This window comes from Colletotrichum chrysophilum (assembly GCF_026319265.1).
Source record: "Colletotrichum chrysophilum strain AFK26 chromosome Unknown scaffold_84, whole genome shotgun sequence".
Classification (NCBI taxonomy): Eukaryota; Fungi; Ascomycota; class Sordariomycetes; order Glomerellales; family Glomerellaceae; genus Colletotrichum; species Colletotrichum chrysophilum.
The window spans coordinates 179,712-206,731 of NW_026517371.1; the positions used below are offsets into that span (position 1 = coordinate 179,712).

At 53.0% G+C, this 27,020-nt stretch overlaps 9 protein-coding genes across 9 annotated transcripts; 5 read left to right on the forward strand and 4 right to left on the reverse strand.

The window, feature by feature from the left end:
• Nucleotides 1-215: 215 nt before the first annotated feature.
• COL26b_009089 (uncharacterized protein) lies at nucleotides 216-2,019 on the forward strand (the record flags this gene model as incomplete). Its single annotated transcript, XM_053181830.1, has 4 exons — nucleotides 216-616; nucleotides 699-1,030; nucleotides 1,097-1,365; nucleotides 1,423-2,019. 4 exons carry the CDS (start codon nucleotides 216-218, stop codon nucleotides 2,017-2,019), a joined length of 1,599 nt encoding a protein of 532 aa, XP_053034262.1.
• A 2,554-nt stretch (nucleotides 2,020-4,573) lies between these two features.
• On the reverse strand, nucleotides 4,574-5,106 carry COL26b_009090 (uncharacterized protein; the record flags this gene model as incomplete). Its single annotated transcript, XM_053181831.1, has 2 exons — nucleotides 4,574-4,628; nucleotides 4,679-5,106. The coding sequence occupies 2 exons, from the start codon at nucleotides 5,104-5,106 to the stop codon at nucleotides 4,574-4,576; spliced, it is 483 nt and encodes a 160-aa protein (XP_053034263.1).
• Nucleotides 5,107-5,401: 295 nt separating this feature from the next.
• COL26b_009091 (uncharacterized protein) lies at nucleotides 5,402-6,486 on the forward strand (the record flags this gene model as incomplete). The annotated part of the gene is made up of 4 exons (XM_053181832.1): nucleotides 5,402-5,623; nucleotides 5,693-5,865; nucleotides 5,926-6,004; nucleotides 6,064-6,486. 4 exons carry the CDS (start codon nucleotides 5,402-5,404, stop codon nucleotides 6,484-6,486), a joined length of 897 nt encoding a protein of 298 aa, XP_053034264.1.
• Nucleotides 6,487-7,416: 930 nt separating this feature from the next.
• On the forward strand, nucleotides 7,417-9,078 carry COL26b_009092 (uncharacterized protein; the record flags this gene model as incomplete). Its single annotated transcript, XM_053181833.1, has 1 exon — nucleotides 7,417-9,078. The coding sequence occupies one exon, from the start codon at nucleotides 7,417-7,419 to the stop codon at nucleotides 9,076-9,078; it is 1,662 nt and encodes a 553-aa protein (XP_053034265.1).
• A 308-nt stretch (nucleotides 9,079-9,386) lies between these two features.
• Nucleotides 9,387-10,601, reverse strand: COL26b_009093 (uncharacterized protein; the record flags this gene model as incomplete). Its single annotated transcript, XM_053181834.1, has 1 exon — nucleotides 9,387-10,601. One exon carries the CDS (start codon nucleotides 10,599-10,601, stop codon nucleotides 9,387-9,389), a length of 1,215 nt encoding a protein of 404 aa, XP_053034266.1.
• Nucleotides 10,602-11,709: 1,108 nt separating this feature from the next.
• Nucleotides 11,710-12,988, forward strand: COL26b_009094 (uncharacterized protein; the record flags this gene model as incomplete). The annotated part of the gene is made up of 2 exons (XM_053181835.1): nucleotides 11,710-12,921; nucleotides 12,980-12,988. 2 exons carry the CDS (start codon nucleotides 11,710-11,712, stop codon nucleotides 12,986-12,988), a joined length of 1,221 nt encoding a protein of 406 aa, XP_053034267.1.
• A 597-nt stretch (nucleotides 12,989-13,585) lies between these two features.
• On the reverse strand, nucleotides 13,586-18,790 carry COL26b_009095 (uncharacterized protein; the record flags this gene model as incomplete). Its single annotated transcript, XM_053181836.1, has 2 exons — nucleotides 13,586-15,298; nucleotides 15,389-18,790. The coding sequence occupies 2 exons, from the start codon at nucleotides 18,788-18,790 to the stop codon at nucleotides 13,586-13,588; spliced, it is 5,115 nt and encodes a 1,704-aa protein (XP_053034268.1).
• A 1,383-nt stretch (nucleotides 18,791-20,173) lies between these two features.
• Nucleotides 20,174-21,577, reverse strand: COL26b_009096 (uncharacterized protein; the record flags this gene model as incomplete). The annotated part of the gene is made up of 1 exon (XM_053181837.1): nucleotides 20,174-21,577. The coding sequence occupies one exon, from the start codon at nucleotides 21,575-21,577 to the stop codon at nucleotides 20,174-20,176; it is 1,404 nt and encodes a 467-aa protein (XP_053034269.1).
• Nucleotides 21,578-23,625: 2,048 nt separating this feature from the next.
• COL26b_009097 (uncharacterized protein) lies at nucleotides 23,626-24,970 on the forward strand (the record flags this gene model as incomplete). The annotated part of the gene is made up of 3 exons (XM_053181838.1): nucleotides 23,626-23,637; nucleotides 23,707-24,816; nucleotides 24,854-24,970. The coding sequence occupies 3 exons, from the start codon at nucleotides 23,626-23,628 to the stop codon at nucleotides 24,968-24,970; spliced, it is 1,239 nt and encodes a 412-aa protein (XP_053034270.1).
• Between the last annotated feature and the right edge of the window lie 2,050 nt (nucleotides 24,971-27,020).

The following is a 27,020-nucleotide window of genomic DNA, read 5'->3' on the forward strand; positions in this document are numbered from 1 at the left end:
TCTCGAGAAGGATGCCATGAACAGCGCTAATGGTATCAAGGTTCTTATCGCTGGTGATCGGGCCAGTGCCGACAAAGCCGACGTTGATAACGGCGATAGCGACACAATGTTCGTACGGCAGCCCGAAGTACTTGAACCACGGGGCCGGTTCACGACAACCCAGACTAACACCGGCGTTCCAAGCCCTCATCGAGGGACAATAGCCATCTTTCATCATGCCACCAGCTTCCATCTCGTCCGGCGAGGCGCCCAAAGACGCGTCTAAAAGCCCAATGGACGACAGCAAGAATGTCGAAATGCAGGTGGGCAGCACCATTGAGGTTCAAGCCCCCTTTATGACCGACGCTGTGCACGCCGCCGAGTATGTCGAGTATCTGCGCCTCAAAGACCACTTTACGGCCGATCCCAAGGCGCATCGGAGCATGATCCTGCGCCTCGATGCCCGCATCCTGCCCTTCCTGTTCATGTACTACCTGCTGAACTCGATTGATCGGTCCAACGCTGGCAATGTCAAGATCTACACCTTCATGGAAGACACCAACATGACCAATACCCAATTCAACCTGGCCTTGACGTGGTTCATCATCATGTATGCCATGTTTGAAGCTCCATCCAAGTGAGTCATCTTCCTACCCTACTAATGGTGTCTCGTTTTGTGATTTCCCTCCAGCGTTGCTGACCTTTGCAATGGACGATAGCATGATGCTGCGTCGCATTGGTCCCCGAATCTGGCTGTCATCGCTCGTCATCTGCTGGGGGTGTGTTACTCTGGGCGGTGCCTGGGTCAAGAGCTACCACGACTTTGTCATCTGCCGTGTGTTGCTTGGACTGTTCGAGGCCGGAATGTATCAAGGTTGCTTCTACACGATCAGCTGCTGGTATCTGCCCAACGAGCTGCAGTCTCGTTGCGCGTGGTGGTACTCGGCAACTTTGCTATCCGGTGCTTTCGGTGGCCTACTAGCATACGCTGTTGGCCCACTTCAGGATCATCACGGCCTGCGACAGTGGCAGTGGCTTTTCATCATTGAGGGTATGCATTATCATTGCCAGCTGGCCATTTGGATGGGAATTCATTGCTGACCGAATCTGTCTCTAGGTTGCATCACCGTCATTATCGGTAGCCTCGGTCTCCTATTATGTGTAGACTTCCCAGAGAAATGGAGCTCCCGATGGTTTAGCGCAGATGAGATGAAGTACCTCAAGTTGCGTGTCAAGTATCGCGATGGTCCCGTGCCTCCCGACTTGACATTCCGCTGGAGTGTCTTCTTTGAGGCCGTCAAGGATTGGAAGACCTACCTTGTCGCTTCTCTTCTGGCCTTTGGTGGCTCCGTGCCCACATACTCGGTCAACTACACTCTGGCAACGGTATGTACCCCGGAAAGCCCATTGATGGAAGTTCTCCGCTAAATTCTCTTGTGAAAGATGGTGAAGAGTCTCGGATATTCCGCCATCCAGGCCCAAGCTATGACCTCCCCGCCCTACGTCTTCGCCTTCTTCTGTGTCGTCGCCATTGCTTTCTACTCCGATCGGTATCAATGCAGGGCCCGGTCGTTGATCATCAGCTACACGGTGGGCACGATCGGCATCGTCATCCTGTGGCCCTCTTTGCATTATTCAAACCTTTCCGGGCTAAGCTACTTTGCTCTGTTTCTTGTCATCGCTGGCTACAACATGCAGGGCCCGGCAGTCGGCTCCTGGCTCGGCACCAATGTGCGCAACCCGGCCAAGCGTGCCGCGGCCATGGGCTGGATGTCAACCTGGGGCCAGCTTGCTGGCGGTTGTATTGGTGTCAACATCTTTGTCAGCCATGAGGCCCCCACATACCGCTCCGGCTTCACCACCATCATTGTACTCGTCGCTATAGGTGGTTATGGTGCCTGCATCACCAACTGGTACCTACTTCGCCGCGCCAACCTTCAGAAAGACCGCATACCCCCAGAGGAACTAGAGGGGAAATACACAGAGAAGCAACTGGCCGAAATGGGCGAGTACTCGCCGTACTTCAGATACGTTTTGTAAGGTGGATTGACTGGCTGATCCCTGAACCCAAATCAGAGAAGAAGGTGGACCTAGACGAGAATACATGGCAGCTATCAAAACACTACACCTTTATTTTCAATTCACGAGCAATGGAGTACATGCTGACTCTTAGCATTCATTTCTGCTGTCGCAAACCCCTTATTCAAAGTGAAGCTACGACAAAGTCCATCTCTTTTTAACAACGTCTCCAATGTACAATAGCACGGAGAGCCTGGACCGAGGGCAAATATGATGCCTTATGTAATTGCGACTTAATCGTCAACAAAAAAGCTTCAAGTCACTGAGTTGCTTTGCAAAATTCTATCACATGTCCTGTGAAAATTTAGGTTCCCTTACTTCGGCCGAGACTCAAGAGACTTTGGAACTGTTACGTTGTGTTCCTAAGCTTTTGTGCTGTAACATTCCATCTCTACATCTGAAAACTACGCTATTTCAGAGTATTCTGCCTCCAGCTCGATCATTTCTTTGAATTGCGACATTAATTGTTCCCCCTCCGCTTCTCCCAATCTAAGCAGTGGGCGTCTGGGATCCATTCCATATCCGTGGAGTTTGTGCAAGACATACTCTGCGTGAGCATAGTGTTAGTCAAAGCTACATCATCCCCATCTTTCTGATACATGCAAACCATTACTTACTCATACCCCTTACACCTGCAGGCACAGCCGCCACGTCGGCATTGGATAGAATGGACTGGATTCTCTCTGCTTCCCGCTTCTCATCGTCTGTAAGATCGGGCTTATTGAGAAGTGCCCACAGACGCATGGAGGCAGCAGGAGCGAAATTAGGGATGCCGCTGACGGTTCCATGGCCGCCGCACTTCATCCATGGCGTCAAATCGGAGATGAGCCCGTCCAAAAGCAGGAAGGGATACGGCCGGCATGAATTGACTGACGGCTCGCTATTGATGAAGGATGATAGGCGAATCAGCTTTGCGACGCTGCCACCACAACTATCCCAAAAGGTCAGTCTACCAGAGGTCACGAGAGAACACGGACATGTCACATCATATTTTTCACTTACGTGAGTTTGACGCCGCATAGGTTAGGCGCTTGACGTATCACCGCCTCGATGATCGCCGATGACATGTCCAAACCTGCCGAGTTTGCCGGAAAGTTGTACAGGAACAGGGGAATCTAGGGATTTGAGCTATATCCATTGATTATGATGGGAGCGGAGTTACTGACCGGTGACCCTTTGCATATATCAACGTAATACTGAATGATTTGTTCTTGGTCGGTGCTCAGGCTAGCAGCGTAGTAGGCTGGGAGAATGACCAGCCCTGCATCTCTGTGGGTTGCAAATCAGCCATGGATTAAGGTGCAAAGTAACTTGTTGCTGAAGACTTACGCCCCAGCATTGGCGGCTGCATGTACAAGTCTGATAGTCTCTCTGGTGCTAGAACCACCCACACCTGCCACAATGGGCATGTCCGTCATGCCAGCATCGTCAAGTGTGCGTCTAATGAAGGTAATGAGAGCAACGCGTTCCTCTGGTGACTATGACTCTTGATGGTTAAGGCAAAATCCCGCACATGAAAAATGGCTCAAATTGAATTTGCATACCAAATGTACTGCTTCACCCAACGATCCCGCGCACACGGGGTCTAGACAAGTCAGTGGCGGTGTTTCACGGGATAGTCAATGTTCTGCAGGAAACCTGGGTCACTCACTGATTCCCCTTTTAGCGAGGTCTTGCACAATGACTTATTAATATGAATCACGTTAGGTTAGGAGAGGGAGCAATAGCTAACTGAGTAAATGCTTCTTGTACGACTCGTAGTCGATTTCTTGGTCGTCAGTAAAAAAAGTTGGTAAGGGGCCGTAAGCCCCTGGCTTCAACATCAGACCCATCGCGATGGTTTGTATGTAGGACGAGGAAGCAATGCTTGTAATCGTGTACCTCGACAAGTAGATACTGAATATGATAGATAAACTTGGTCATCAAACCGAGTTCAGCTGGGCTATCTGTAAGATAATGAGGTACAGCTCCGTGGAGGAGGTGGGTCGGTCGGTATCAACCCGAGCGGCCCGCTGGCCGATGGAACCGAGAGGTCTTATCATTCACCTCACATCTTTCACTTCGGCATATGTGGGGCTGGGTCGGAGAATACCTGAATAACCTCCACTTTGAAGATAACAACTACCAATGAACTACTCTGTACTGGAACTAGCAGGGATGTCCAGCCTAGGTAGGTATCCGTAGTCGTGATTGGGATTTCATCCTGATCCTCAATCCACTCCCGCCCATTTCGCTCAAAGGCCAATGCGTACGTATGATTATTTGATTGCGATCCCATTGGATATCAGGACGCGTGCGGATGCAAAAAAAAAAAAAATCTCTTTCTAGAAAAAAAAAAAAAAAAAACTGGGTGACAAAACCAAAACCTTTCATTAATGATCTTTTTGTGTTCATCTGATGCAATTGAGCTTCGTGCAGCCAGTTTCAGCCGTATCTATGCACACTTTGGGAACCCCACATCCACCGGGTGTGAGAACACAGGACCTTCTCTGTCGTGGGTAGCACACTTAAGCGGTCACAACTTAGAAGCCTTTTGAATTGTCTGGCTGTTCCGCCTGAATGCGCTGATCCTAGCGAACGTTAGCTCCTAAGGTGCCACGGGGACGAATATTGAACGAACCTCTCATCATCTGCCAGCTCGAACAAGATATCCTGTGCTCCTTTCCAAAGGACCAGCTCGCCTAACGCTCTGAGGTTTTCGGCACCCTCAATGATAGTCAGGAAATGATTTGCAGAAAGGGAGCCCATCTTGCTCGCAAACAAGACGCCGCCGTAGCAGAAGAGCAATTCCGTTTCAGAGTAGCCTCCGGGGTAGAAGAGAATTTGTCCTGCTCCAGGGTGGCTGGTGTGGTTTTCGAATCCCAGGCCGAAGTCCTGTTCACCCAGCGGCACCCAAACCGCTTCGCCGCTCCAACGTACGTGAATAAGTTGTTGCCGGTATGGTAGCAGATTGCGAAATACCGCCGCTGTCTTGGGAGCCGCCGACTCAAAGGCCGCCAAGAACTGGTACGGTCCAGCCGTGATGAGAATCTTATCTTGAGACGTCATCGTAGGAGGGTGGTTTGTCAAGCTGCTGCGCTGTTCACGGAAATGAGGCAAGGCAGGTTCGGGAGGCCTGAAGATCAGTCGCCGCAGCATACGGATTTTGTGTGTTTCTGTCTGAGGAAGGGCAAAAGCCTATCGGCTCGGTCGGCCAGCGGAGGATCGGTCCGGTCGGCAATGAAGCCGCTGGGTGGGGTCTCGACTGTGGTGATATATTCATCGGAGGTCTGTTGCTGATACTCGGTCCATCTGATAATTCCACGTTGCGAGATACGCATTATCGAGCTAATCAAGTTCCACCATGTCCGCTGTTACGATGATCCAAAGTCTTCCGCGGAGGTACGAAAACACGTTTCCGCCTAATGAGCAGCAACGGTTCGGGGATCGCGGCGGGAACCATCGGCAGATTCACGAGGGGCACATCATCATCACTCCGGTCCTGCAAGACGAGCAGTCATCCTTCGGCGCTCAAATCGACGGAATTGACTGGTCATTCCCGCTTCCCGCCGATGATATTGAAAAAGTAAGCACACACGATTGAGGTTTGGCGAGTAACGCAACTAGACTTTTCTAATAAGCTGAATATGAATAGCTCAAGAAAATTCAAGACAAATACGGCGTCTTGATTTTCCGCAAAACTGGCCTGGACAACAAAGGACACATAGAATTCGCTCAGAAACTAGGCCAGGAGCTTGAGATCAACCCTTTCTTCTATGGCATTGAGAACGACCGCATAGGTGATCCACTACTGTGGGACGTTAGCAAGTATGCAAGGCTTCGTACCTGATTGGGGAATTTACACGATACTGATTGGCTTACTTGCAGTATCAATCTCGACGGCACCACTGTACAGCCCAACCAGAGACGATGGGATCACAGCTTAGGCAATGCTTTGTGGCATACGGTTAGTTCCAACATAACATGAGATCGTATCATGGTAAGTAGTACTCACACAACGCACAGGACTCTTCTTTCCACCAACAGAGATCAAAGTACTCGCTGTTACTATCCCATGGCAGTCCCGTTAAAGGCGGCTCGTGGACTCATTTCGCTGATACGGCACGAGCTTATGCTGATCTGCCCCGATCCAAGAAGGATGAGTTGGAGGATCTAATTGTCGAGCATGACCTGTGGCACTCTCGCCGGTTGGCCTCCCCACAGGCCTTTGCACAACCTCTGGACAACGAGCGAGCGGCCGAGAAGTCGGCATACCACCGTCTTGTCCAAATTGGGCCGGACGGGAAAAAGACACTCTATCTGGCCGCGCACGCCAAGCTGGTACTGGGTCGCAGCTTTGAGCAGAGCCAGAAGCTGATTTGGGAGCTCATTGATCACTGTACACAGCCAAAGGTAACCCTGAAGAGAACGCCCATAAAACTGTCCTGAGGGCCTATGCGTAAGGCCGCTGACCTGTACTAGTATGTCTTTAGCATGGAGTGGTTAGATGGTGGTGATATGGTGTGGTGGGATAATCGGTGAGCATTTTATTCATTTCTTTTCCCTCACTAACATGAGTTCCTGCTTTCAACTCTACAAACAATCTATCCCATGCATTTTACTGAGATGTGACAACCGGTAGGAAATCCATGCATCGCGCGAACCCCTACAACATCGACATGACTGCTCGTGATGTGCGCCGAGCTACCGTGATCGATGACGGGCCTCTGGCATTTGGAGTAGATGAGAAGCAGGTATTGAATCACGGGAAAATCAATTAGTATGTCAGCGATGAGCAGTGCTTTCATATCGGTCAGATTATCATGGGCGGAAAGGTCGAAGGAAGTCTGCTAGGGCTACAAATGGCCGCAGCTTTAGTGTAAGCGCTGTATGGAAACCTACTTCCCATAAAAGACGTGGAGGACTCATCGGGAGCAATGCGCAAGTCTTTAAACACCTAGTGTAGAGCCGGACTCGATTCTCGTAAGCTAGAGTTCATCCGTGCGTGCGGTGGTGAAAAAGATCGATCAACGGGGACCCGACTGGCAGGATTTGGAGTATTGTGCGGGCAGATAAAAGAAATCGTGTCTGTGGAGTAGTAAGAACTTTGTCATGCGGCTGGTCCCGTGCGGTTCGTTCTTTGGAGATATTTGCATGAAGCAAGGCTTACCTCAGATAAACCTAATTAAAACAACGAAGGTGGGGGAAAGTGATAATGTCGCCGCTGGTCGCGTCATTTCTCTCATTCTTCATCTATTTCCCAACAACCGCAAGCCATTATCACCACCTGAACAATCTCTTCCCTATCTCTTCCCCACGATACCCCAAGCATATTGCCACATATACGTGAACCCAAGCCGCAATCAACCACCAAAGACCATGCAGAAAATCGAAAAGACTCGTGTCGTCATTGCAGGTGGAGGTCCGGTTGGCTTGTTCACGGCCTATCTCCTTGCCCGCCAGAAGATCGAGTCCATCGTCTTGGAGAGGCGCCTAGGCGTTTCTGACCACCCCAAAGCACATACGATCAATCCCATGACGCTAGAAATATTCCGCCAGGCAGGCTTAGATGTTGCTTATATCCGAAAACATGCAGCGACAGCCGAAGATGCCGGACTGGTGCGTCTTGTTTATGGCCTGGCCGATGCCGAGATTGGCTGCTTCCCCTACGAACGCCAAGATGACAAGGTGCGCACTCTGACACCCGAGCCTTTGGTGAATTGGCCACAGCCAGAGCTAGAACGCCTCCTCGAGAAGGCGGTAGTGGAGACCGGCCTCGTTCAATTCAGGAGGGGCTGGCAGGTGGATGCAGTCGACATTACGGATGTGGAGGGGACTGGCTGCGTCGTTTCGTGCAGTCCCAAGGGACAGGATCGCGACATCAAAACACTCAGCATCGAGGCCGATTTCGTCATTGGTGCCGATGGCGCCAATTCGACCGTGCGGGATAAGACGGCCGGCATTGAGTTTGAATCCTTGGGAACTGGCCATGCTTACCAGTCAATTGTCTGTAAAGGCAGCCTGCGCTCTGCGCTTCCGCCGGGTCGCGAGGCCATGCTCTACTTTTGCTTCCACCCCGAGCATCCCAGCGAGTTCATCGCACACAATGTCGATTCCTCCTTCGTCCACGTCGTTCCTGTCATGGACCCCGCGTCAACTGGTGGACAACCCAAGGCACCACCAATTGAGGCCTGCCTTCCAGGTCTGCAATACTCGGAGGTCCTTCGTACTATTTGGGAGACTGCTCCTCGGGTGGCATTCTCGTACAGTGATGCAACGCTCCGTGTGTTTCTTTTGGGAGATGCTGCCCACAGCTTGCCGCCTCAGGGTGGTCTCGGTCTCAACACAGGCATCGCCGATGCACACAACCTGGTGTGGAAACTTGCTGCCATAATCCAGGGGAAAGGCACCCCGAGCCTTCTCACCAGCTTCACCCGTGAGCGTCGACCTGTTGCACTGGCAAATATCGAGTACTCCAAGGCTAGTGAGGCCGCCTTCTACTCCGTCAGTACCATACTGGTGGGCCTCGCCCTCCAGTACAAAGAAGCGAGGGCGCAGGCGCCAGATCTCACCATGGATGGATTCCTCCAACGGCCCGCCGTTTCCGCTACGGCAGTTGAGGCAGTCACAGAGGCGAGCAGACATTTCGACTCTCTAGCTCTCCAGCTCGGATTCATCTACGACGATCCGTCTCGGACGTTGTCTCTTCTTGAAAAGCCAACGGTATACGTGCCACGAGCATGTCCTGGAGCAAGGCTGCCGCACGGGACCATCAACGATGGGTTATCCCTTTTCGACCTTGTGCCCTACGATCGATTCACCGTGCTGCACTTCGCGAATCCGGCGTTCGCATCCTGCCACTGGGCAATTGATGTGGCAAGCCTTGGTCTGCCCGAAAGTTGGTTTGAAGTGGTCCCGGAAATCAAAGAGGGGAAGGGAATCATTATCAGGCCGGACAACCATGTTCTACTGCATGTGGATAACCTGGTTCAGGCGGACGATGCGGTCAAGAAGTATTTGGATAAAGGGAAGTGCGCGTGAGTTACAGTATACTGTCAAGAAAAATAAGATTGATAATATTTCCTGACCACATTCCATAACCAAACATGTGACCTAAAATATAGCCTATCGTAGTGGAACATATCACCGAATCAACAAAGCTCACGCCCAAAGCCTTGGCCCAAAGTAGGTGCTTAAACCTACACCCTTCTGAGATGAGGAAACCGATGCCATAGTATGTAGACCGATCTCTGTGTCATGCTTGCTTTTTCGATGGAAACGAAGAGGAATGAGTTAGTATGGATAAGCATTCAAAAGCCCAGTAGATCCTTTTGGGGCAAGGGTGATACTTACAAGGCATCTTTGACAGCTGCTTTCAAGTCGTAATCACCCATCATCATTCCCTGATTTTGGAGTATGCGATCATACCTCTCGACGACTCCAGCCTTATCGCGCGCGTACTGCCACATCGGGACGTACATCTTGACTTGCGGGACATTCTTGCCCGGCATCATCTCAAATGCGAAGCAGAGCCCGCAATACTTGCTGTCTGGGTCATTTAGTGGCTTTTCCAGGTCTTCCATGCTGGCTTGGGGAATGTCCTCCATGTCCATCAGCAGTGGCCAGACTTGTGGTAGGAAATCCGTGGAATGAGCCAGGCGGCCACCCAAGGTGAAGATATGGCGGGCTGAGGCGAGTGAGTTGGCGTGTGTGTGCGCGTATATCTTGAAACGAGGTTCCATCTCATAAGGGAGGCAGTCAATAGCGAGGAAGTATATGTTGATGTTTTCCGCGCCGTAGGAATCGAGGAACGTTCTCAGCAATGCCCAGGCGGCCAACAAACCCTCGTTACCCTCTGCAAGTCGTGCAACGATAGACTCGGTGATGCTCACCAGGCTTCGGCCGGTTGCAAGCGCTTTGAGTTGCGGAAATAGGTACGCTTTCATGCCGATGGCCGCTTTTCCATCGTTCTCTTCGGATTCGAAGTCAAACCCGGCATAGCAGATCTGTCGCGGTAGAGCACCTGCGGGGCTACCATTGGTCGTTTTATCGACCAAGCCCGCCTCCTCCTCGGCAGTGAGAAAGACAGAATCAACAAAGGCATCCAACCAGGTGCGGTCTGCGCCGCAAGAAGACGCCAAATTCTCCAACTTCTCTCGCAGTCCTTTCTGCCCCAGGGGATCCCCACCTAAAGTGCTAGGGTCCACCAACGGTTGCACTGTAAACCGCACCTTGGGCGGTTGGTGAGACGCAAAGGCGAGGCTTGCTTCGTAGGGCGAGTGATTGTGCGTCAGAATATAGTGCAGCCTATCAGCCGTGGTGGGTGGCTGCTTGAGGCGGGGGCCCACAGCCTCACGTACGAAAGCGAGATGAGCGTCCTGGATGTAGGCTGGGTAGGCGCCCGTCCAGCGTAAGAGGGAAGACAGAGTGTTGTGGAGGGTGGGGAGCCATGAGGAAATTAGCGGTTCTCCTTCAGCAGAGGCGGAAAATTCAACTTCGTTGTAGATATTTCTCTTTGAGGAGCCGCTAGCGTGATGGAGGGTGGTTAAGTCGTGATTTTTCATGGCGAGGTTGCGTGTGTCAATTGTCGTATCCTGGCTGTCTGCTTGGCTGGTATTCGCGCTGATGTTGCCTGTTTCCATTTTGATATCCAGCTCTTTGCTTTCGGAACCTAACGTGATCATAGGTCTCTTTGTGGTGTTCGCCTGAGTCAATCTTTCTAGGAGTGCATGTCCTGCATGCCGAATGTCGCAAGAGGTTACCCTTTTCGGACTCGCATTAATACATCAGACCGTCACTGACGAAGTAACAGGCGCAAGGAAGGCCAATATTGATATACAAAATATAGTAAGAAATCAGGATGAAGAGAAAAAAAAACAAAAATAATCAAAGAAATGATCGAAATGGCTAAGTGATTTCTGGAATGCGAGTACGCACGCGATCCGGGCAGCCGGACTGATCAGGTACGTATGTAAATGGGGACCAGCCTGTTCTTGACATGTGAAACGGGACTAATGACAAAATGAGCATTTGAGTCGCGCTGAGAGCATGGCCTGGCAGGGCTGGACTCGAAGTCTAAATACACGTTTCATGCAGATTGAAGAGTTCTGTTGAGCGAACTGGTGGGAAAATCAAGGTTTGGGAACTGATTGTACAGGTGAAAGGTTCACGGGCCCTAACCTTGTTGACAAGACTTCGTCATAAAGTCAGTTCGGGGTGGGGAACTCCTAATAAGAAGTCTAACGGCCCCTTGACCATGTCCATCGTAGTGGCTCTCAGCACGAACACGAAACACCAAGAAGTTCCTCGCCTCTACTATCACAAACCCTCTTCGATACCCACATTTTCAAAGCGAACTGCAATTACATCACTCGACCCCGAGTCTTCCGATCATGTCGCCAGCGGAGAATATCAACCCCATCTTCACTGTACTACCTTCGAGCCCGAACACGATGGACTGGACCTACGCTCATCTCCGCCAGGACAATCACCAAATTTTATTGATGAGGCCGAACTTTCATAGGAATGGATTGGGAATAACACCAAAGAGGACAGGCTTTCGGAGCCCCAGGAAACAGTCAAATAGATGATGAACGAAGTAAAGAAAAGTGATGCACAAAGTCCTGAGACCGTTGACAAGTGAGAAGAAAATATTCGCACTCCTCAATTAACATGGCTACGGCAGAACAACAGATCACCAAGCTCCGGTCCCTTCTGGACTTACTAACCACCTCGGTGAATGACCTCATCACCGAACTTTCCTACTCTCCATCTCGCAAGCCCATGGCCGACAACAAAGCCGACGTGCGCATCCCGAGAGGACCGAAGACGGAGGAGGCCCGCAAATGCATCATCGCCGCCGCAGGCTCACTCGAGGCGGCCGTTCTCACGCCACAATGGCGTCTCGGTCACCTGGCTCATAGCTATTTCGTGTCGCGCGCACTGCATATGGCTGTCGAATGGGATATACCCCAGTTGCTGGCGGACAGCGGGCCCATGCACCTCGACACCCTCGCCTCGAAGACGGGAATCGTCGATACGAACAAGCTGGGACTCGTGATGAGGATGTTGTGCGCGCACCATATCTTCTCCGAGACAGCCCTCGGCGTCTTCGCCAACGACGAGGCATCGACCGCCCTGGCGACCGATGAGCGGCTCGCCAACTCGGTGCGCTACGCCTCCTTTCTTTTCCCTACAGCCGACGTGCTTCCAAGTCTTCTCAAGGACCCAGTTCTCTGCGCCAGCTATGCCCCTCGAGATTCGGCTTTCTCCAAGACCATCGGCAAGGGCATGGGCCAGTTCGAGTTCTTGAACGCGCATCCCGAGTGGCGTGACTGCTTCAACTTATGGCTCGCATCGCTGGGGGAGTACTTGCACGGGCTGACAGACGTGCGGGGGTACCCCTGGGAAGACATTCTCCGAAATGGTGCCGTGGTCGTTGACGTCGGCGGAGGGCTCGGCAGCTCGATTCAAGCCCTGCGAACTAACTTTCCCGACCGCCAGAACGATTTTGTCGGCATCGTCCAGGATCAGCCCGGCATGATCGAGCACGCCACTGCCCACTGGCAAGAGACGGATCCGCGGGCCTTGGCAACCGGCGCGGTCAAGCTCACCACGCACGACTTCTTCAACGAGAACCCTGTCAAAGGCGCCGATGTATACTGGTTCCGGTCGGTCATTGTGGACTGGCATAACGAAGACTTGATCACCATGTTCACGCACATCAAGAATGCCATGACGCCCGGAAAGTCGCGGCTGCTCATTGGCGAGTACATGATGCACCCAACATGCGGCGACACCATGTTGCCCAACGCACCGCCCCCTTTGCTGAAGAATTATGGTGAATTCCAGGCCATGGGGCTCATCGGAGGGTTTGTCCTTACCGTTAGTCCAAATGGTTGTCAGAGAACTTTGAATGAATTGAATAATGTTGTTGAGGCAGCTGGCTTAATTATTGCTAAGGTTTGGATTTGTTGTGGCTTGGGGAACGTGATTGAGTGCTTGTTGAAGGAGGACCTGTAGATTTCACGAGTGACAAACAGTATCTAGGTACTTGCCAAACATTTTCAATCGACTTTGTTTGAACTTCGGGAATATTCATCTCCACACAAGCAGATCTGAGGCTGAGCTACCCATGGCTGGGTGTACTCTGGAAGAACGGTTATTCTTTCACAAACAATTGAGGTACTCATGAAAATATGTGCTGTGTTCAAAACTCAAATCTTATAGCGACACCCAAACCGGCGTGAAAGGGCCACGGAACTGCGATCGATGTCGAGAGAAACCGTCATTTAGCGGCAACATGACAATACTAGCGAACAAGTATGGCGTGACTTCGATGAAACTATTTAGAGACACTCATAATCTCTCCAGATGTTGCAGTCTGTAGTCCTAACGTAGTGATGAACTTTAGTCGGAGTTACTAGAGAGCTTTTAATAGCCATCATAATTGGCACGGGTTGTGTTGAGCACCAGATGTCAATTTTGAGATGACCGCTTAACTATTTCATTATGGCTGGTTTAAACTAAGTATGTCGATTGACTGGTGTTAGATCCAATACTGAGGTTTTGCGGCTGGCTTTTGCATAATAAACTCCACGGGTACATCCTGCTCCCATTCTTCACCCGCATTCAAAGTATCCAAGCCTTCCTCTACTGCAGGGTCAATCATGCGAGTGTCGTCAGTATCATATCCGTCGTCATCCCAGTATCTCTTCGCATTGTCCCGGAGCACTTGACTGCCACCCATGATGGATGACCGAAGTGATCTAAGCGCGCTGGCTCGTGACGCCTGGAAGGAGTTGCCCGCCAAGTTCCTAGACTTCCTTGAGGGATGTCTGGATGACCCATTGCCGAAACTCCTTTGCCTCTCCGTCACCTCAAGATGGTTCCAATCTGCAGTATGATTTGGGCTGCTACCATCTTGGCCCGGTGGTGATGTGGACGTTGGTGAGTTGCCACCTTTGTCTTTCTTGGGCTTGGGGACACGGAGCCAGTAGAAACCCAAAGCAGCAATGGCATTGAAGAACACAAATGCGAACAAAATACCCAAGTCTCGCCAGCGGTTGCTGAACTCCACTTCCACCCCAGCCAGCACCTGATTTGTATTGCTCGTTTTGCAAAAACTGCAATTCTCAGCAGCGGCCGGATCGGCAAGATATCCGCCCGTCTGGGAAGCAAAGGGTTGCAGGTACTGGCCGCAGTTCTGCCCCGGCGGCGGGTTGATGTGTAGAAACTCATTGTTCTCGCAGTGGATAGCCGCATTGGCGAGACCTGTGCCTAAAAGCCCCTCAACAAGATAGGTGAATGGGTTGACGCGATACACCCAAACCCAGAACTTTGGAGGCTTGGCGAGAATGCCGTTGAAGATAAACATCATAACAAACAACAGATTCCCGATACCGGCGGCTTGGTCGGCGAGGTTGAAGGCCGCTCCGATCATATGCCCAAATGTGCTGGCCTGCAGGAAGAAGACGAGCATGAACAGAAACGCCAGCCCGCCACGTGCGGCGGTCTGGTGTGTCTCTGCCGCATTGCGGTTCAGTCCAACGAGGTAGTACCATGCCAGGAACGCCGGAGGGGCCATGACCGCGTTATAGGCCATCTCGACAACTATTTGAGCTCCCATGAATGCGGACCACGAGTACGTGCGTGAGAGTTGCTCGCGGCCTTCATAGAGCGTGCGTTGCGTCATGAACACGGGTACGCTCTGCTGAATTAGGTTGAGGTGTGTCGTGAGGAACATGAAGATGGCGATGGTCTGGATCGTGATTCCCACCTGCGTGTTGGGCAAGTTGAGCAGAGAGAGTCCAATGAAGAGGGCCGCGCCGAAAGTCAATAGTATCTTCGAATAGATGTAACTTGGGTTGCGCCAGTAATGTCGCGACAAACGCGTAGTAACCTCGGAGAACTGGACCGCCAAAGGAGCGGCGAAAGGGGGATCCTTCTGTTGCTGCTGTTGTGTTGAGTGGTGGTACGAGCCATTTCCTTTCTCTTTGAGTCGGGTCAGGTGGGCCTTGACTTTGCCATACTCAGTGCTCTTCCGCCATGCGCTTGGCCAATCCACGCCCTTATTTCCTCCCTCACTGGCGTGAACTTGGTCGAGGATGTACTCAGCCGGATTCTGTCCCTTCTTTGGTTGCGGTCCGCCATTGCGGACAAAATAGTCAAGTAAGACTTTGGCGTTGCGTCCAATCTGGCCAAAGTAGACGGTCCGTCCGCCACGAGCAAGAAGAAGTAGTCTGTCAAACCGCTCGAAGAGCTAATGTTTGATCACGCATTGTGTTAGCAGTGTACGGATATAAGTAACCCCCGGACGGATATGTACCGCGGTGGAATGGAGAACACTTACAACTGCTGACGGTTGATGGATTGTGCACAGGATAGCCTGCCCATTGTCCCTCAACGTCTCCAGCAGAGTGCAGATGGATAAGCTCGTCTGCGAATCCAATCCCGAGGTGGGCTCATCCAAAAAGAGAAGTAGTGCGGGACGAGCAGCCAGCTCAACGCCGATTGTTAGTTTCTTCCGTTGTTCCACATTCAAACCCTCCCCAGGCACGCCGACTACTGCATCTGCATATTCGCCCATGCCCAGAATCTCAATGACTTTATCGACGTACGCGATCTTTTCTTTGTGGGAAAATCGAGAAGGCTGGCGGAGGACAGCGCTGAAGGTAAGTGCCTCACGCACCGTTGATGTAACTAAGTGTTGATCTTGCTGTTTGACGTAGCCCGTCTTCTGCTGGAAGGAGGCATCGCGGGGGGCCCCGTCTACCAGCATCTCGCCCGTCACCACGCCAATAGATAGGCGAGAGGCGAGGGCGTCGAGGAGGGTGGTCTTGCCGGCGCCCGAGACGCCCATAAGCGCAGTGAGCGTCCCCGGCTCACACCACCCATCCACACAGTCCAGGATGCGCTTCGTCTCATTCTTCTTGACCTTGATTTCGTAGCAGACGTTGCTCCAGTGGAAGATGGCTGTCTGGCGGTCGATAGACAACCCAACGCTATCGTTACCGCCAGCAGTATGGTCCTCGAATCTGTCTCGTTGCCGCAGCGACATATTCCAGGCTTTAACCGGAGAATTTGTGATTGTGCTGGCCGTGTCCGAATAGTGCAACCTCCTAGCCCTCGTGGTTGGAGAGCCCCCATCAGTGTACGGATACATGCCAGCAAATCCTCTTTTGACAACAACGGGTGCAACAGGTGAGACCGGCAGGGATGCCATAGGAATGCTCGTACTGGTGCTCGGCGCCTCCGTCTTTCCCCTGGTGATGTGATCCTCCACGTCTTTTGTGCGCCCAATCGGGATCTTTCCCCTTGGGAAGACAAGCATCTCCTGCTTGCTCTTCTTGCTGCTAACCAGCTCCGTGGCCAGAAGGTGCAGCAAAAAGTAAGCGGCTGAAAATACAAAAATGAGGCCGACGTTCCGCCAACGGTGGCTGTCCGAGTACCCGAACGCATTGGTAATGTACGCGCTCCCATCAATGGAATTGGCACCCGCGACACCCCCTTGCGCGGCACACACACGGGTTTGCGGCATCATCTCTGCATTTTCATAGCCCGGGCCAGATGGAACAAACAGTTTGCAGGGGAATTTCCGTCCGTGACCGAATTCGTTGATCATGAGAGCCTCAAACCCATACGCCACGGGGCTAACCTTGGCGATCCACGCTGTGTAAGACTTGTAATACATCGGCGGAACCGCAAAACCCGTGTATAGCGACAGTGTAAGCAGGACTATTGTCGACGGGGCCATGGCTGCCGTGTGGCTCTTGGTGACAGAAGCGACCAGCCGGAAAAGCAAGCTCACGGCAAGAGTCATGGCGAATTGAATAAGGACGAAGAATAAAAAGGACCCGGTATCCGTGCGCAAATTGCACATCCAGTAGAAGAGGGTATTGACCGTGATGGCGTTAAGCAGTTTGTAGGGCAAGCTCATGACCAAGTCCGCAATAGCCTCAGCAGAGGCGTGATACAGCGCATAGCGCACATGTTTCTCGACGATGTCGCGCTTGGCATACAAGGCCGCAACCTCAAGCACGCATCCAAAGGCGTTGACCAGCGCGGCGGTGAACATGAGCGTGCTGCGCGACTTCATCGACTCGGCCGTGTCGGGCAACCGGAAGAAAATGCTGGCCACGATGAGAGTCTGGAATAGATTGATGACAAGCATCATCACCGTCATCTGTGGCGCCGCCTTGAGCAGCGCGAGGGCGCGCCAAAGGCACAGCATGACCTGCCGCGGGTATGAGACGGTGTAAGGTGACTTCCACCGCTGCAGCCCCGATTGATCGCTTTTCTTGCTCGCCAAGAAGTCAGCATAGTGGGTGCGTGAGCCGCTCAAAGAAAAGGATGCATCGTAGGCGTCTACTTCCTCGCTAACGTGGTGCCGGTGACTGCTCGTTCGCCACGCTTCAGCGAACTCGTCAGGGGTATGCGGGACCTTTGCCTCGTGCCCGGGCTTGACGATGCCTTCACGCTCAGCTGGGCTGGTCATGGAGGTCAGAAAGTCTGGCGTGGTCTGGTTCCGGGGACAAACGAAGCCCAGCCGCTGGAAATATCGTTTGGCTTCCGTTGTCTTGCCAAAGTAGATCTGGCGTCCATCATAGAGGACCAGTACCTTGTCAAACAACTCGTAGGCCATCTGTGGGGCCTGATAGATGGCCACTGCGCTCGCCATGCCCATGATGTCGCTTTGGATACGCAGTGTCTTGCAAAGGTCGACAGTCGCGGCGCTGTCGAGCCCGCGAGTGCTGTTATCCCAGCACTGAATCGGCGCAAAGCTTAACGCCGCCTCCGCGATGCTGACGCGTTTGCGTTCGCCACCCGACACGCCACGCACCGTGTCACCGTCAGTACCACCGACGGGTGTCTCCATCGTGTGCTGGATACCAAGCATGGCCATGGTCACGTCGCGCACCCTCCGTGCGTACTCATCAGCGGTGAGTCCCCCGGGCCGAGTCTTGGGCGCCCTCGCCCGCGCCGCGAAGAACAGCGTGTCCGCTACCGATAGCGCCGGGAAATGAACATCCTCCTCGGCAGTGTAGATGGCGTCGCCCTTGAAGTAGCGCTTCATCTCATCGGCACTCACGCCACGGTAGTTAAGGTGGGCGGTCTCTGCAACTTGTGTGCCTTGCGTATCTCCTGCAATTGTCCGCAAGAAGGTCGAACACCCGCTGCCCGGCGGACCCAACACACACAGCATCTCACCGTCGTTCAACACCCCTTCGAGATTATGTAGGATGCGCACTTGCTGGCGCTTCATGCGCAACAGACCACGCATAGCCGCCACGGCCGTGAGCCACCAGGCGTTGCCTACTGTTTGCTGGTATGCTGTGTCAGCTCCGTAGCCTGAGATAGTGAGCTTGCGGAATGCCACGCCCGCCTTGCGAACTTCGCAGCTGTCGGAACGGAAGCGGTAGAATGACTTGGCCCACTCTCGCGCGTCGAAGTTGGCGCCGAAGGGGTCGAGAGGCCCATCCTGCTTCGGGGCCTTTGAGGCGTCAAGGGAGCCTTCTTGGGTCGACGACGTCGTGACATCGCCACCTTGTTGATCAAGGAACTTTTTGGCGAGCTCGACAAGGTCTGTTATGGCCTTGTACTCATCCGCAGAGATGTGGACGGAAGGGGGTCGATTGTCACTGGGGAGGCCGGGAAAGCTGACGAGAGAGTAGCGGGAGTGAGGCGGACGCGAAGATCGACCCGCCGGCCGCTTGTTCTCCGCCATATCATCGGCGGGGTGCGCAGTAGCCATGGTTCTTAACCACAACGAAATGCGGATGTGACCAGGTGTTGATACCGGCCGGTAAGGATAGATTTGGTCAAAGAATTGTCGATCGCTCTCCAAGATTATTAAGTTGTAAAGATTAAGATAGAGACTCAGGTGGAATGTGATATCGACCTTCAGAATGTGAATGACACAAAGACGCAAGACGCATCCACTTTTACCACATCTTGTTAGTGCTCATCAAGTGTGATCAAGTGCTGTAAACATCAAGTGCTGTAAACATCCAGTGCAATAGAACATGAATCGTAATGAACTTGCAGATGTGATCTATATGGTAACCAGGCATGAATGTCGGCGAAGAGAATTCCCCTCGAGGCTCCCGCTCCGTTGCCCATCATCGGTGATCAGATGAAACTAACCCCGAAATGGTAAAAAAGGGAATCGGTTGAAGTCAAGGCGTCTTTAAGTTGACAAGACGTCAATGAATGCGAGTATGTCAATTGAAAGTCCGGCCCGTCTGTCAAAAGAACTCCCCGATACCCTAAAAGAGAAAAAACGGAAAAACAAAAACAAAGTGTGGCCGCATAAAACTTTCGGGTTCGTATCAACGCGTCGTAAAGTCTATTTGAATTTGCCCGGAGATTCCCGGAGGTTAGGTGGGAAGAAAAGAGGGTGTAGGGCGCTGAGAGAGACTGCCCCGACATGGGAATCTGTCGGGAGACCTGGGAATCTGTCGTCATGCAGCCTGATGAAGTAACCGGTCTACCGGATGCTCTTGAGGAACGCTAAGATGACAGCATAAACTCAATGGTGCGCTAAACCTATCGTGGTAAGAGATGGCGATTCACCTTATTTCAACATCCTTTTACCCACTTTATGCTACTTGAAAACCGCAAGTAAAAACAATAACACTATCGAGGTGCCACAACGACCGGATCAGTTGAACGTCCCTGCGCAATAGAGAGCGCGTGGTCTGCGCTCAGGGGCCGGTGGATGTGCATGCAAGCACTTAGTGCTGCTGTCGTGCAGATTTTATCGTTCGTAGGTCGAACCAAGAAATCACACTTCCGGTAGTCAAAATTGTTTAATTCAAATCAAATAACGTAGATCAATTGAATTGCTTCGCGGGACCTTCTTCGATGTTTACATTGGCCATTTAGTGACCCTGTTCAAATTGACGAGTGACTAACTTCACCCAAAGCGGATGCTTGTCCCAAATCCCATAACTATTCTGATCCAACCACTTGAAGTCGGGGTCAGCCAGCTCAAGATCGAAGTTGTACAGCAGGCTGGTTATGATGAGCCTCATCTCGGGATATGCAAGGCTGCGTCAAATGTAGTCAGTAATCACGGCTCCTCACACAGAGGGACAAGACACCCAAGAATAAAGAATAGACACGAGAATTTGACTCACTTCTTGCCAATACAATCTCTTGGGCCCGCGGAAAACACCTTGACGCAATCTTTCCGATCATCAGTATACTTGGCGGGCCGGTCGTCGTCGCTCAACCACCGCTCCGGTACAAATTCCTCTGGATCAACAAAATTGTCTGGATGATGCGCAATGGCATACAGCGGAATGTCAACGCGTGTACCCGCCGGCACGTAGCGTTCGCAGATGACACGTCCCCCTTGGGGTATCATGCGCGGCATAGGCGTTGGCGCAGGTGGATAGAGACGCATGGCTTCCTCAATGCACGCGTTAAGATACGGCAGCTTTCGCAGATTGGTGAATGTAATGTCTTCCTGCGGATTCTTGATGGCAGTATCGAGCTCAGCGCGCAGCGTGGCCATCTTGGTCGGGTGAGTGAGCAGCAGGTAGCTCAGGGCTGACGTAGCAGCCGTGGTAGTCTCGGTCCCACCGATCATGAACGTTGCAGCATTGGAATACATCTCGGCGCGCGAGATGCCTGGTCGCTTCTCATCGCCGCTGCTTTGCATAATCATCGACCAGATGTCGCTACCTGAGTCGTCGCCGCGGTCCAGGCGCTTATCAACGCGATCCATGGAGAAGCGATTGTGCCGGGCGCGGCGCTTACCACTGCTTCCCCAGATAGATCTGAGGAGCAGCGGGCCCAGGGGTGGGTGCCAACCCATCATTGCCATGCCGAGCGTGACCGTCTTGATGGTCGAGTACGTGTCGCGAACCCACTGGCGAGCAGACTGGTCGTTATCGAGCATGCCGAGAGGCTCGCCGTACATAAGGTCGCCCATGATGTCAAAGGCCAGGTAACTTAGCCAGGTCACGAGATCCACGCGGCCACGAGAAGAAGCAGGCTCGGCATCCTCATCGGCTAGCTTGCCCATCAAGTTATGGACATGGCCCTGGACGAGGCTCTCCTGCTTGAGCACGGCACGATCGGAAAAGGCATGCGAGAAAGTCCGCCGCTGCCGCTGGTGGTTGGTATCGTCGGCACGCACGATGCCCTTCTCGGGCGCCGCCATGTCCGGCCCCAGTCCGACAAAGTCCTTGGGTATGTCACCCCCACCTCCCGCCTTGGCATAGATGTCGTGCCAAGCATCCGGGTGGGTGTAACTCAGCTCATTGGGGCCGATGCGGACAATGTGACCGTACCTTTTGTGCAGGAATAGTAGCCAGCTGTGGTTGGAGCCATTGCCGCGGTGCCAAAGTGAGTAAACGGTGGTTACGTGTCCGAGCAGAGGGCCTGGGTATCCCGCCAGGGGATGGAAGGTCAGGTAGTAGATGGTGCGTAACACGAAAACTCCGAAGATGGCCAGACCGATGGTCCAAAGGAGCTTCGGAAGGTCCGGCAGGTTGGACATGTGAAAGTTGAAAGGTATGCCAAGAATCATTTTGTCCGCGTTGGTGGATCCTAGATCGAGGTGCTGGGTATGTTCTTACTCTTGGCTGCTGCTTGTTGCTGTTCCTCCACGTGTTAGTTATTCTCCGTACGGTAAGGCGAGTACGAGAGAAGAAGATGAAGTGAGTCAGTCGTCTCTGTTCAAGGTCGTGGACATGACAATGGTAATCACGAGCTCGCCTGATGACGGCAGAATTATGACGCAAGCAAGGCGAAAGCGAAATGGAATAGGATTTCCCCGACATAAGTAAACTATGGCACGGGGAGGCTGCCGGAGTCCGACGCCGAAAGTGCCGTCAATCACAAGGCCGAGGAAGCCGACAGCTGTTCGGGCATTGGGGTGAGTGCTTTCGGTCTTCTTCCTTGGTTGACCAAGGGCCCTAGAAGCTTTCTCACGCAACTTCCTGAACTGATACCTCTTCCCGTCTGCATGAAGTGGCTTAATTACTCTCAGTTGCGAGTGCCGGGCAGAACTAGTTATTAGTAGGTGCGCCGACTCGTTACGTCAAGACGGCATCTTGGTGGGTCTTCAGACCTGCCTCGACCTGTGCCTTGCGCAGGTCAAAGTTCGGAGAAAAGGCTTTTGCCAAGGGCCAAGGCGTAACGTGTCAGCGCTCGGACGACGTATATCCAGCGGAACGATCGTGTTCGTTTTGTTTTTTCCTTCTTTTTTAACCTTTCGGATTACTACCAGGTCTCTGGAACCATGGCGTTGATGACAGGGAACATCCATCGTGCACGAGCATGATCGCCGTGCACACCTAACCTGGCCATGAAGTGGATGTTCGGACGGTGGCTGGCCGCCGGGGAACTACCGACCCAGATTTGCCAGGGTTAATCGGACAACGGCGTCATTTGTTTGTGCCGGTCCGATGGGGACATCATCTAATACAGAACATTTCCAAATTGGAACAAAAGTGCGAAAATGCCTATGAGGTTATTTTCTAGTTGGGATTACGTGGGACACAAAGTTCGACGCGCTGGAATGCGCATACTACACCGAGAAGTTGGAAAACAATGCCTTTCCTGCCGTGCCAGCGTCATACATATAGATGTAAACACATCGTCCCTGCAAAGTCCATGAAGACCCGAAGCTGTCAGAACCAAGTCATTGGATACATGATCTTTACGAATAACGAAGCCAACTCGTCCTATCATCCTCAGCTATCTGAAAGCGTTGCCACAGCCTGCCTATTTACCTTGTTCTAATAAAATTAATTCCTACTTTGTTTTTTGATAGCTCTGGTAGCTCCATTCACTGCCATGTCTGCCTTTCACTATCCGCCGTCGCCGTCTCTGCCTCCGACCCCACCCAGAACCCCTCCTTCTTTGAAGAGTCCACAAGAGGATGTGGACATGGGCTTGAGGTCGCCATCGCCTCTGCCCTCAAGGTCCCTCACTGTTCCCCAACCGTCAGCTGAAGGCGTCTTGACGCCACCAATTACTCCGGTGAAGACACTACATCCCATGAACACAACCTCCTCGACAATCATCAACTGCCCTATTTCAAAGGCCAGCTTCCTGCTTGCCCAGGCTTCTTTGGCGACTGAGCTATCTGGAGCCTCATCAATGGCTGAGTTCAATCTCCGGAGCCAAGGGTCACTCCCAGCCGGAACACGAACACTCCAGTTCGGCCCTGGCCTTGATGGATGTTTTAACCGCACCAGAGGGTTTCTGGGAGGTCGAGAATCAACTCAGAGCCGCACCGCTAGTAGCAGGGCCTCCTCCATACGCTCAGGCCAACGCCTGCCAGTGTCCCTGGAGCCATGGGAGGCGGTTCATGGAAATCTGCCCCTGCTACTCAGAGCGGGACGAGTGCGTGAAGCTGTCGACGCCCTGGGCAATCGTGCGGAAAGAGTCATAGATGCGTGGGATGACTTGGAACCGCGTCACCTGGCTCGGGCGGCGCTAATTCTGAGCGCGCTGGCCCACGCGTACATGTTTGGTGAGGAACAAGGCAAGGGAAAAGACGGACAGTCTCTGGTCCCGCGCCATATCCTTGCTACGTGGGAGAGGGTTTGCGAACGATTGGGTAGAAGCATGACTGGTCGGGTATGTACGGATCCATGTCCTCCATACACACCACCCACACAAAGAACCATAGCTGACTCTCTACGGCAGGTGCCCGCTGATGATGTTCTGAACAACGCTGTGGGCGACAACTACTTCAGTCTGAAGAGTACCTACTTTGGCCTGCCCGAGGAGCGGCTCTCTTCGGGGCTCCAGGGCAGGATGGAGGTCGCTTTTGCGCCCGCGCTATCGTCGATGGCGCTCGCGCAGAATAGCGTGCTAGCCAACCAGCCCGACCAAGTCGCGCGGTGTCTAGAGAGCGTGGCGGCACGTATCGTAAAGTGCGCCCACGTCTTCGACGCCATGACTCCACGCGACACTGCGAACTTTGACCCTGTCGTCTGGATAAAGACCTATCCCGCTATGGGTCGCGCGGTGACGTCCGGAGAGTTGGGCAACAGTGGCGTCGATGCACCGCTATTCCATGCGCTGGACGTCTTTATCGGTCGCCAACAGGTCAAGGGTGATTTGAGAGGGATGCAGAGCGACCGACGGGCCACGCTACCGACCAATATTCGCGCCTTCTTGGATGCCCTTGGGGATGACGCCGGAAGCGTCAGAGACTACGTCGCCGCTGCCCGTGCCCAGCTAGAATATGTTCCCTCCGAAGAGCAGGCACAGTACAAACATCTCTCCGCGGCCTGGGATGGGCTTTTGCAATTGTACGTGTGGTTTCTCGAACGGCACCGCGTCAAGGCCGTTGGCATCACGGGCGTAACCCTGAACACGGGGCGACATTCGACCAGCAGCGGCGTCAAGAGCGGCGACCAAGACAAAGCCATGAAAGATGGAAAACCAAAGATGCGCCCCGAGGCCATGCTTAGCATGCAGATGAAGAAGGGTATGGTTTCACGACTGGGCGGTCGCCCCCTATGGCAGGATGCGCATGTGCAGTCGCACAGCGTCTATCGCGGAAGCGTGGCGGTGGCCGTGAAGTTGGATGCAACTTTGCCGCTCGAGCCAGGTGATCGAGTCCAAATCTGGCCGCCGAGAAAGAGAAAGACGCTGAACAGAGCATCCTCACACCATCGACGGTTGCGAGGCTCCTCTTGCCCGGAAGATCATGATACATCGTCAGGCGAGAGCGATGATGATGGCGAGCCGAGGTTCTACTCCATCGCCCGTGTCATCCCAAACGTGTCCGGTACAACGATGGATTCTGTAGGAGGAGCAGGAGGCATGACCATCATTCTGACAGTCGCTCAACACTCGCCCGAGGGGCTGGTTTCCTCTTTCCTCAGCAGCGCTGCGCCAGGCACACATCTGCGCCTTCGGCCTTGGCCTTCTCCCCGATTCCGCCAGCCCCGCGACCTAGCCGTGCCGCTGGTTCTTGTTGGGCAGGGCGTGGGTATCGGCCCCTTGGTTGGCTTTCTGCACGACCGCGCCACAAAGAAACAGCGCCTCGATGATACCCAAAACGAAAGCGCCGGGGAGGGAGAGCTGCTCCTCGTGGTGGCTGCCAAAACACTTCGCCACGTTCCCTGTTCACTCGACAGCCTGGAGGAACTTACCAGTACGCTGCCACTGACCATAGTCTTGGCTCTCAGCCAGGAGACTCATCTGAAGATCCGTGGCGGAATCTGGACAAAGCTCCCCCAAGGGGGCCGACGTGTGACGCGTCATTTGACAGACTATCGAGACTTTATCCAGCGGCATGTGAAGGAGAAGAAAGGTCATGTCTTTGTCTGCGGTAGCTCTGACTTTGGGGTTACGGTGATGAATACTCTTGGACTGGGTCAGTTGCCACAGCAGCAGCAGCAGCATCAAGGAGGCCCCCAACCACAACAAGCAAATGACGGACCCGACGATGGCAGCCCTGTTCACATACCCTCACCTCCCCCGCATTGGAATCAGTTGCACCAAGACCTCTTCACGATGGTCAAAAAACCAAACCGCTCAACACCCTCCTGCTCACCCACCGCATGCCTTTCGGCCTCGTCAAGTGGTCCCAAAGGTCCCATTATCAGCCTCTCAAAACTTGCAGCCCATAACTCTGTCAAATCATGCTGGATCGCCATCGGCGGAACAGTATACGACATGACACCCTTCCTGGCATTTCATCCTGGCGGCCCGAAAACGCTTCTTGAGTCAGCAGGCACCATTGCAGACGAACGGTTTGCTGAAACCCATGGGGGCCCGCATGCCCAAGAAATTCGGGGCTATCTCGAGAGGCACGCAATCGGGCGTCTGTCTACAGCTACCACGGAACGTGGCAGGCAAATGACGACGGCAAAACTCATCAAAGCCCTAGTGAGAATGCAAAACGCGCTCACCAATAACACTGCTTTTGACGCAGGCCGTGGATCAGTACCCACATACGCGTACGAGGATTCCTTGCTCGTATTTGCCGACGGCCTGGACGGCATAATATGCAGTTTATCGGACTTCGGCACTGATAAGAGTGCCTCGGAGTTGAGAGAAACCATTTTAAACACCCAGGCGTCACTCAGAAACGCTTTCAAGGCCCTGAAAGACGGGTCCAAGCGTTTTCTAATAGCTGCTGGCCCGAAGGGCTCCTCTGCCTCATCCTCAACCCTGCTGGACGAGAGCGAGGCGTTGATCCAAAGGCTACACAGAAAGCCGATCGAGAAATTACATGCGGCCATGAATGCTTGCAAGAAGGGTATCAGTGAGGCTGAGGTTGGGATGAAGGCCGACAGCAGCGCCAAGGTTTGCGATGCCTGTTATGACGAAAATGGTGATGCACTGAAGCGTGTTTTGGAGGGTTTCTGTATCAGCCTGACAGGCGTTGCCAAGGACTTGCTCACGTCACCGCGTTGGCCATCGATGTCGGCAGATCCGCCGAGCCTGAACAAGAGACCCCCTGCTGAGAGGAAGATCTCAGCGCAACGAAACTTGCGATGTCAAGCGTAATGTTTTCAGTTTTGTGATATTCGAGTCACTAGACCTGCACATAGACTAGCATGCTTGCCCATAGCAATAGAGATATAGTTCTTGATCACCATTTACTTTGCTGGAACCTCTGTGATAACTGACAGCCTACCTAACTGTAGGCTCCTGTCTCACTGAACAATGTGTAGCTGATGGATTTATCGCTCGTGCGCCATGTTCTCTGACGTCGATACAAAACCTCGGAATATCCGTGAACTCGATCAACGTTCATGCAAAGTCTTTCGTCATTTGATTTATTGTTGCGTCAACCCTACACCACTTGCGAAAGGTAGTCCCTAGATCCTTGCTAGCTGCCTACTAGCCTGTTTGTTACGACCCGTTAGGCATAACACGTTGGAACAACCCCGCCCGGGATCTCGGCGGCTAATGCGGAGCATATGGAAGCAGTAACACAGGTGTAACCAGGAACCATCGGGAAAGGAAGAACTATGGTACAGGTCACGTGACTTCGG